This window comes from Antedon mediterranea, chromosome 7 (assembly GCF_964355755.1).
Source record: "Antedon mediterranea chromosome 7, ecAntMedi1.1, whole genome shotgun sequence".
Classification (NCBI taxonomy): Eukaryota; Metazoa; Echinodermata; class Crinoidea; order Comatulida; family Antedonidae; genus Antedon; species Antedon mediterranea.
Genome location: NC_092676.1, coordinates 23,574,661 through 23,585,863, shown reverse-complemented (window position 1 = coordinate 23,585,863; position 11,203 = coordinate 23,574,661). Strand labels below are relative to the sequence as shown.

Sequence of the window (11,203 nt, the reverse complement as noted above, 5' to 3'; positions counted from 1 at the left end):
TTATCGATACAAAAGAAACTGCTAAAAGTAATTCCATAACAGTTCATTCCCCATCGTTTATAAGCGCCGCAAGCGCAAACAGGTTTTTAAAAAATATGTTATCTTGGTTGATCAAACAATATGGAAAGATTTCTCCAAATAACTGTATACTATATTCAGGGGTTACTCTTTCTTGTTGATAATTATAGACCTGTTTACAGTCTTTTGTATGTACTGAACTCACTGAACAATCGATTAATTCGAACTTACTACTCAGCGTCATCTCTCCAAAATCGATAAATGGTACAAATGATTCATTAAAAAAATGAAGTTATACAAAAAAATACAATTTTAATAATGTTTCTTCATTAGGCTTTAGGCCTATATACGGAGCTCACACTCACATTTTTAAATGCGGAATATAATATTCCTGTACTCAACTGGTCATATTGGTATATATTTTTTTCTTTTGTTCAAATATATTGTCCCCATTACGATGTTGTCATTATGGCGGATAAAGTAACACATTCAACTATTATCTCCGTTACTATATTCTTTTTTCCAGAATGATTTCTTAGTTTATGTTTTTGTCACGTTAGATAAATTTGGCCCTATATAACTATTATGACCATCAAAATGAAGACAAGAACCCAGCTCATGGAAAGACATGGAAACACTAAATCCTAACAGTACACGATGTCTTAATATACCTAGCAATGAACATGTTCCTGTCTTCATTTTGACGGTTCAATAAATATCGCCTTTTCTATCAATCTCATGTTAGTCCCTCGTCGGACAAGTAACCTCAAATCAGTAAAACCAATAATAGCTTTAGTTTTAAACATAATATTTATGAGCATGTATTAAACTTTTCGTATTCCCGTCGCATTTGTTTCATTGTGTTCAAAAATTCGTTTCAGACTGAGTGATTAGTTTTGGATGACGGTACAAAATATAGGCATATCTGTAGATTAACAAATAAAATTGATTTTTGTTTGCTTACACAAACGTAGCCTCTGGGTAATAGAAGTAAGGCATATGCTATTATTTTCTATTGAAATAAGGTGAAAGACAGGTATATTCTGTTTCGTTATCGATACAAAAGAAACTACTAAAAATCATTCTATAACAGTTTATTCCCATCGTTTATAAGCGCCGCAGGCACAAACAGGTTTTTTAAAAATAGGTTATCTTGGTTTGATCAAACAATATGGAAGGATTTCTCCAAATAAATATTCAGAGGTTACTCTTTCTTGCTGATCATTATAGACCTGTTTACAGTCTTTTTTATGTACTGAAAAATTATTAATCACAAATGATCGTCATCATTACATTCTTATGATTCGACCACATTAGAAAGCCAGTGGTTTAAGACACTAATTTTGGTACAGTGCGAAAATAACTATCTAAAGTATAAGGAAGTATTGGTTGAACATTTTTGGAATAATTATGGTCAAAAGAAATGTTTTCCCTGCACCCGACAATATGTTTTGCTACGATCATTGTAAAGCAACTATCTGTAAAGATTCGTCTACATTGTCAAACTAGTTTGACAAAAAAAGTGTGATGTACCCAAATATGGTAGCGATATACGTGTACAGTATGTGTATTTTTATTATTATTTCCTATGGATGCACCTTCCTCTTCCTTGAGTGCCACTGTTGTAAAAGTGTGAACTCCAAATAAATATCATTTTGATCTTCATGCTACGATTGATCGCTTGCCGACCGATACTAATAGTTTGGGGAGCCAGAAAGGGGTTACCTGCACCCTCGAGCAAACTATGCTAACAATGTTTTTTGCTTCCTTATATCAATACAAATCAATTTTTTGCTGTTGGCCGAAAAAAAAATTGGGATGCTTGGTCAGTACAGGGGCCAAAAGGTCAAATGGTTAAAGTTAAGACTTTGCGAAACTTGGTAACTTACTGGGTGTATTGGAATATTTGTGATGCCAAACTACTCAGACCCTTATGTCTATTCACTCTAATAGAAAACTTTTGCCAAAAATGGATGGAAACCCTTTTCTGACCACTGGTCAAGAAATTGGCCATATGAATATCTCAGCAACTACTGATCAGAAAGTGATAATTGTGGTCTCAAATTACTCGCAAAGCATATGTTTATATTTATTCTAATGTAATAAAAATCATAAAACTAATTTTGATCTTTGACATCTAGCCGGCACCAAAATTTTTGGCTTAGAGCACACTTTTTATATCTCAGAAATTGTTGGGCGGATATGGTCAAAAATACTCAGGAAATACATATTTCTATTCACTTTAATGGACAACTTTTGCCAAAATAGACCGTGAAACTTATTTTTGACCATTGGTAAAGAAAATGGACATTATAAATATCTCAGCAACCACTAGTCAGAAAGTTATAATTTTAGTCCCAAATTACTCGCATTTACTTTAATATAAGAACAGAAATACACAAAATGTTTAAAAATTAACATTTAAACTATAGCTGGTAAAACATTTTTTTCGTACTGAAGCACACTTACATTTTATATAATAGTGTCTTGCTTAATATCAAAATATCAGTGACTGTTGTGTGAGTATGGTATATACTATGGATACTTTATATCGGAAGTCCTAAGTAGATACATAATTCAATTCATTCTAATGAATAACATCACAGTTAAATGTCTCATTACAAAGATCATTATTAATATTTAGTATCAATTACAATCTAAACTATATCACTGTTTAAAATTGTTAAAGAACTCCGGTAAATGAATTACAAATGCTATACATTATACTGTTACATATTGTTAAACCATAGTTGAACAATAAAAACAAATCAAAGTAACCGTAGTATGACTATATTATGTTATAATTATTATGTTATGTTATAAAGAAAATTGTTTATTTATAACTCGTCCTGCTTTTTGTTGGAATCACTAACTTATAATAATTGATAACTAATACTAATTAAGAAGCTTACCATGTTTGCTATGACATTGTACAGTAAAGCTTAAACTTCATACTACTCAGTATATGTGATTTTAATTAAAACTAAAAATTAGGTTTATAGATAGTATCGACACCTCAAGACAATTATTAAATATTTAAAAGGCGTTACATTTTAGCATAACGTGCTGCAACTATTGATTGATTTTAAAAAGTTGCATACTTTTTATTTCATAGTACAATTCAGCAGTGTTATTCTTTATATAATGAAGATTGTGTTTTTCTACTGTAGGCTATACTCGCACTTACTTACATTATTAGAATTTGTATGCCATACATTGTACCTGTACTACAATGTTTGTTATTTGCACGCATCAATACACATCGGGTATCAAAAGTACCGGAATACTGGAAAGATGTTATGTTGTGGTAGAGTGCAGGAGAGAGTTGGGTTCCTCTGGGGCGGGTATACATTTTATTTTATTAAATAAACGAGAGAAGATCTTCTTTAGCTAATTTAATCAAATAAAAATGGGTTTGTTAGTTAGTACAAATTCATATTTCCCTTCCAAGACGTAGCCTACCCAAGACTGTGACTGTGAATATAAATGTTCATGGAATTTTAATGTGTAATATCTAGATCCTTTTTCAAATAATATTGTCTTCAATGATAGATTAAAATATTGTATTTTTATTCAACTTTCATGTTTGCCTTGTTGTGTTAATGACAATAAAGATTTATCTTATCTTATCTTATTTTGTCATATTCTGGTGAAGTATTGACCAATTCTTCTGGGATTTTACCATTACCGCGTTGAACTATTATCTCGTTAATTCTCTATTGATTACAAAGTATTGGTTTTTCCAACATGATGTAATGTTCAAATTTGGAAAACACTTTGCATATTTTGTATCACGTGGATAATGTTATCCAATTACAAATTATTATTTTTTAATACATTAACACACTACCCGCAAATAAAATTTATTTGGATGTTTGATCAGTTACGAACCAGACGCTAATAATTTTGTTTAGAAAAAATAGAAACATATTTCTTCAAAGGTAAGAATGATGCCTTAGGTTTTAATTTATATTCCATCACTGTTGGTGTATAGGCTACATTGACATGAACGAGATGTACATTTTTATTTCAGAATTTTGTTTTAGGTTTTAAACCTTGTAGTTGCTAGATAGGCCTTAAATTAATGCCAATAATGTCTGATAAGGAGCGTGAATTTAAGCTTAAATTAAAAATAAAAATTAGGAAAAAACATTCAAAATTGACATTTACTTTGATTGTACTATTTCAGAATAAGAACAAATTATTCTGCAGAATGTCCAACACTTCACAGAATCATGGCGGGTCTTTTGCTGGCCAAGTTAAAAGCCACATAACATCTCAACATCCGAACGCCCAAGTTCGTTCTGAAGTGAACCTACCCGGAGGCCGAGCAGATTTTGTTGTTGATAGTGGGTCAGGAAGAGCCCAGGTTTGGGAATCGAAGTCATCCCAGAAAATTACCACAGCCCATGTAGACCAAGCAGAAAGAATCGCTTCTGGACAGGGAAGCGCACATCTCGCAGTTGGAAGAGATTCTGGAGTATCGGACGACGTCAGGAGCCATGCTGCCGCCAAAAACGTAAATATTCACCGCATGGATTATAACTAAGGATACGGTGGTAATACGGCATAACCTATATCCAATGATGGCAACACCTATAATAATATATGTCATCGTATGTTAGTAACTTGTATTAATTATTTCATAAATAGGACTTTTAAAGATGTATTGTCCCCAAAAAAGCATGGAAAATGAAGCTTACTAAAATAGACTTTCGCCACAGACTGCCATTTCGCAGTTTTAAAAGAAAAAAAAAATTTCACTTATAAAAAGAAAAAATGACCACTATTTTTTTGGCTTTAAATTACAGTTTTCAAGTAAATATTTTTTGGTCAAAGTAAATAACTATGTGACATTAAACATAACATTAAAAAAAAAATTTGTTCAGAGGAACAATTATTATCTTAAAGATTATTCCATAGGTTTGGTTTACTTACTTTTAATTAATCAATTTAATTATGCACGTTTTGATTATGATATTTCGTGGTAACTACCGTATATTATTTTAGAGATGTCTAGTCCGAGTTTTTTTTAAGGAGTCGGACCATAGAGTAAAAAAATGTGTTAATATCCTCTTCGATCCGCTTAGTTTCTTTTCTTATGCCACTATGTAAACCATGCCTTGTTGTGTATTGTGAAGAATATTATCGCTCCTTTGCTAGGCCTACTCATTTTAGTATTTGTAACGTAACAATAGTTTTCTTAGCTCAGCCCTAAACACCACAGAGCTGGTCCTGCATAATACATTTCTTTTCATATCTCGAAGTATAATAAGTTCATTTTCCGCTGACCTAATGACAACACTATTTCAAAATGTTCTTAGCTCAGTCCCAGCCATGGTAATCCTGGTCCTGGAGATTTGTGTTTCATATTTCGAAGATATATAATAAGTCCAAAATGTACTATTTTAAAATGCGAATAAAGAGAGTGTCATTTTTTGTGTCACTCATAAAGTCACATATATTCTGTTATTATTCATATAATACTGTCGTGTTATACTCAATATAAAAATGCTATGAACGTTGATGATTGATGATCCATATTTTAACATGCTGAGTGATGAAGAGACATAATAAAATGAGGATAATTATGAAGATTATATTGATAACAAAAGATATGTCTATCCAGAGTATGATAAAGATAATGTGATGACAGACAATGATAAAGAGCGTTCTATACATCAAGAAATGTTTTCCGACTCTGGAATCTAAGGAAATGTAAAGCGGTTGGGAATTCCAAGTTTGTGGCTATACAGTACTAACAATGAGGGCACACAATAAAGCGACGAGAAAATGTGAGGGCGCCCTAATCCCTGCATAAAACCGATCGGGCATCGAGAGATTTGACAAAAAGTGGAACTTTTCGACACGCAAATACTTCAATACATCTGTGTATTGGACAGAATAATAGCACTATGTTGTCTAGAACTGTCGGATTAAAGTGGTATGTATGTATTGTTGTCTTACATAGTAAAAACAATTAAATATAGGCCCAGGTTTTAGGCATAGGCTAGGCCTAGGCCTGCTGCCAACAAGCAAGAAGGTCAGCTGCGTCTTTTATTTACGACTGACCTGGATGAATTGCGCACATGTTTACTATAGTATACCTAGGCCTAGGATGGTTCAGGTTTGTGCGACATAGTATTATCACAATGTTTGTCAGCATGTAAGAACTCAATCGTACTATTCTTATCATACAGTACAGAAAAAAGTATAGTTATTAATTAAATATGTTTTTGATATTATTTTTGTAACTGTGCACGCACAGCAAGACAGAAGGAGTAGCCTAGAAGAAATACTATTTTATTTCCCATCTTTTCTTAGATATGCCCTCATAAGACAATATTCAATGGGTTGATTTTCATCTTTTCAGTATACTTAGGCCAACACTGCAATTTACTGCACATCTCTCTGTTCGGGGTGAGCACACCCTTCCTAGTCTTCCATATGATTATTCAGCCTTGTCACCTATTATTAGTGCAGATATCATGGAACTACACCACAAGAAACATCACCAGACCTATGTCACTAATTTGAATGCTGCAGAGGTTAAACTAAAAGAAGCTCAAGAAAAAGGTCTGTGCAAGTGTTGAGGGGCCAATGACTGGCGCAACCCTTTTGGGAGTACCACAAGAAGCAGGCTTTTATTTTTTGTATGGTCATGGCTACAATATGTATGCTATTGCAAATAATATAAAATAATATGAATTTAATATACTGATTTTTATTCTAAAACTGTATAATGTTCATTAGGTCATGGGTATTTTTTTGTCTCCTTGGTGGCCACTTAATTAATAAAGAATACCCCAGGAAATTCATCAAGGATTTTATACATTTAATCATAGAAGCTTGCGACCTTTTGAATGGGACAATATCTTAAAGTTCATTACGGTACTTATTCAACAGTAGTTGACATCAAGTTCTATACTGTTCATAACATACTAAACTATACCTGTACATACAATAGAACCCCTATTTAAGGGACCACCTTCAGACCCAACGGAGGAGTTGGTCAAAGATTTATTTCCCTATGTTCGTTTCATATGAAAGTGACTGCCCTCTCCTGAATAGGAGTGACGTTCCCTGAATGATGTCCTCCACTAAATGGGTGTCCTAAAGGAGGGGTTCTAATAATGACTTCTTAATTGATAATTGTTTGCTTTGTCAACAGGCAATGTGAACGCAATGATTGCTCTTCAACCAGCTTTGAAATTCAATGGTGGTGGACATATCAATCACTCCATTTTCTGGGAGAATCTCTCGCCAAACGGCGGCGGAGAACCGAAAGGTGAAATGGGAGGTCAAAAAAATTCTTAATTTTTTAGCATGGTGTTCGTGTCATCAATCATTTTCGCTGATCCATGTTGGCACCTTGCATTTAACATGAGGATATGTTGGTAATGATTTACATAACATTAACATTCATATATTCAATATGAATATTATTATTTGTGAGTACCGTTCAGTAGGTCACTAGCTAGGATATGTTGGTAATGATTTACATAACATTAACATTCATATATTCAATATGAATATTTATTATTTGTGAGTACCGTTCAGTAGGTCACTAGCTAGGATATGTTGGTAATGATTTACATATAACATTAACATTCATATATTCAATAATGAATATTTATTATTTGCGAGTACTGTTCAGTAGGTCACTAGCTAGGATATGTTGGTAATGATTTACATAACATTAACATTCATATATTCAATATGAATATTTATTATTTGTGAGTACCGTTCAGTAGGTCACTAGCTAGGATATGTTGGTAATGATTTACATAACATTAACATTCATATATTCAATATGAATATTTATTATTTGTGAGTTACATTCAATACTTCATTAGCTATTGTTTATAATTATTATATTTACAAAGTATTATTTCTTGAAAAAAAAAATGTTTGTTATTTACAGGCCCATCAAAAATCAGTAAATAGAAACAGGTGAAATAAATATTTAGATTAGGCATATTTTGATTAAGATATAAAATAAATATTTGTTTTAACTGAATTATCTGATGAATAGACAGTCAACATAATTAACATATTGCCATGGTGATGGTATTTATTTTATAACATGGAATTATCATGAATACACACATTCGGTGTTTCCACTTCCGTTACTTTACCATTACAAATATTAAGCAAAGACAAAATGGTCGCATCAACACATTTCTGAACATCACATTCTGTAATTATACCACTCATATATTATTTTATCATACTCTTAGTAAATTACTTATATTACTTTATACCTATGTACAGTAATTTCTGTACACAATTTTTTTTTAATGGTTTATGGTTTTAGTGAACACAAATTTATGCGATTCTAATGCGTTTGGTGATCTGCAGCATCATGTAACTTAAGCTATGCATCTTGCCTAAGCATGTACTTATAACAAGACTTGATAATTTATAACTTATACATGTTGTAAATTGTAATAATATTTAAGTACTGTTCAAGCTCCTTACTGTAATTGCTTCTCTGCTAATAGTTCAAGTGTATGTATATAACAATACAATTTTTTAAATGTTTTTGACCACAAGTCTTGTCTCCAAGAGTGTCCTGGAGTTTCCAAGAGTGTCCCAGTTCACCACGATTGTCTGGATGTTTGGTTCTCTTTCAGGCTCAGGGGAAAAATTTCCTCAATAAGGCAGATAGTGCATTTGTAAATTAGAAAATAATATTAATTAATATTAATTCACAGCAATAATGAAACTACCATTAGACGTACAGTAACTTTAACTGATTAATCTGAATTTGACTTTGAATTTTTAAATTGTAAAAGGAGGTTTTAAATAGACCCACAGTATCTTACAACTAGTATCTTTAAGTTCTTAGATTCTAAGCATCCACACCAGTTTCAACCAAGGTGGTATGTTTAATTGCATTTAAATATTATTCTAACTGTAATATTACTCTCTTGATTGATAGGTGAATTAGCTCAAGCTATCAAAAAGGACTTTGGTTCTTTTGACAAATTGGTAGAGAAGATGTCTGCTGCCACCATTGCTATACAAGGTTCTGGTTGGGGATGGTTAGGCTATGATAGTAGAAACGGATCATTGACCATAGCCACATGTCCTAATCAAGATCCTCTACTTCCTACAACTGGTGAGTACAAATAGTATAGTTGCTGATACAGAGTCTAAAGCTCTGTCTACACTATCAAACTTTATGTGACAAAAAAATGTGATGTGCCCATATACGGACATGATGATGTCGTAGTAACCACATTTAGGCATATATTATATATTATGTTATATATTCTTTATACTAGGGTGTCTCTTCAGTCAAAGACTTGGAGGACCCGGTGTATAATAGTACTATGATGAGTTTGATAGTGTAGACAGAGCTTTAGGACTAGGGTGGGGGAAAGGGTGATTTATGAGAACATTTTTGAAAGCACTGTTTAATTCTGAAACGATTCCTTCAATATTGATAATAATATATAGAAACCTTCTATACAACAGAAACGTGTACCCTAACACTACGTGAAAGCGTGTTGTGAAACGATCTTTCTAAAATGAAATGTATTTAATTTATTTATTTCACCTTGTTTATAGAGGGTGACCCTAAACATCGTATGCTGACAATCAAGGGGCCCTCAGTCTTGATGAGTTATGCTAAGTGTCTGTGTGTGACAGTGGCTGTGTATATACTACCTGTAGTACACCAGGGTAACCCCCTACTCGTTTCGAAAAATGTACTAGGTTCTTTAAAGTTCAGTATTAGAATTGTTTGAATGTTCTGTTGGTAATTATTGAACACTATTTAACTGTTTATTATATATTATATAATTCCTTCTTTTGCAGGGCTAACACCATTATTAGGCATTGATGTCTGGGAGCATGCTTACTACCTTCAGTATAAGAACGTACGACCAGATTATGTGAAAGCTATCTGGAATATTATTAACTGGCAGGATGTATCGGAGAGGTATCGCGAGGCAATTAGCCAAGGCTTGTAACCAAATACTCTCATTTTGCAGTCAATGCGCCAACGACTGGGAATGTCAACATGGGATAGTTGACACAGAAGTTACAGTACTCATAGAGATATTATAGATATTATTATGTTCACTATAAAATCTCTATGTGCATTCATCAGAAAAGAACAAACAATTTTACCTATGGATGTTGGATTTAAGTTCCCATTAGCGATCAAGCCATGGTTATACATACAATGGATTAATGTAAATTGCTCGATAGTGTTAAACACCCGAGTCTTAGAAAAACAGAAGAAACAGTAATGATTATGAAATTAAATTTTAGGTAATAAAGAGAAAGACATGAAATATAATTAGATTTTTAAATTATTGGTTGCTGTATTAGTTTCTATAAAATATTTACGTATCAAGGTAATAAACTAAAAATTAGTCAAACGCACAAAATAATCACACACGGAGATTACACTATAAAAGAATAGATCACATAAATTTGTGTTACAGTACGTGTGGGTTATTTTATTATTTGATTTGCTGTCTTTAAAAAGTTTATGACTATGAAAATATTGATGGAGAAAAGTCATTAAATTTAAGTTGAAATATAGCTTTTGTTTTGTGTGTTTTATTCTTGTAAGGTATTCTATTTAATTGTATTGTATTATTAATTATTTTGTACCATACTCTAATGCACAGGTCTCAAGATCTTTGTGCCAAAAGGCACAACTTTTTCATTTTTTTTTTACTTTACCACCTACGGGTATGGTCTCCGGTAGAAATGTTATAATTAAACAGCGAGCTCGCGCAGCAAAAGGACGCGGGAATTTCCCCTATTTGCATCAACTATACAAAGATTCACGCGCGTTTGCTATTGAATGGTAATTATCCTGTAATAAAGTGGAGTTCATAAAGTTCATGGATTTAAAAATATCCTTACACGGTCAGGGACAACCTATGGCACGGCAAGACGGACATAACCATGCCAAGTTCACATCGCGCGTACTTGTTGTTTTTTTTTTTTACGCGTGTGTGTGTTTTAGTGTAAACTCAACACGAGCGATGTCAACTTGACAAAGTTATGTCCGTCCTGGAGTGCCATAACAACCTCTTGGACCTCACCAAGGCTCCGCCGAATTCAGGATAATTGGGTTATACCTGAGAACCGAGGACTAAGCTTACGCGTGCAACAGCGGCGTACAAGGAGACCAGAGCGCGTTGAAGGAAGAACGCAT

At 32.9% G+C, this 11,203-nt stretch overlaps 1 protein-coding gene and 1 long non-coding RNA gene across 3 annotated transcripts; both read left to right on the top strand.

Annotated features, from left to right (window-relative positions):
- The first annotated feature begins 3,891 nt into the window (after window positions 1-3,891).
- Window positions 3,892-5,476, top strand: LOC140054407 (uncharacterized). Its single transcript, XR_011846513.1, has 2 exons — window positions 3,892-3,959; window positions 4,208-5,476. It is a non-coding gene; the product is annotated as an uncharacterized lncRNA (long non-coding RNA).
- Window positions 5,477-5,802: 326 nt separating this feature from the next.
- Window positions 5,803-10,578, top strand: LOC140053945 (superoxide dismutase [Mn], mitochondrial-like). Of its 2 annotated transcripts, none has more exons than XM_072098707.1 (5): window positions 5,803-5,962; window positions 6,392-6,594; window positions 7,190-7,306; window positions 8,963-9,142; window positions 9,844-10,578. In XM_072098707.1, exons 1-5 carry the CDS (start codon window positions 5,934-5,936, stop codon window positions 9,996-9,998), a joined length of 684 nt encoding a protein of 227 aa, XP_071954808.1. In that variant the 5' UTR covers window positions 5,803-5,933; the 3' UTR covers window positions 9,999-10,578. The 2 variants fall into 2 exon arrangements, with proteins under 2 accessions (XP_071954808.1, XP_071954807.1); XM_072098706.1 differs by having other exon boundaries at window positions 7,190-7,318.
- Window positions 10,579-11,203: the final 625 nt, after the last annotated feature.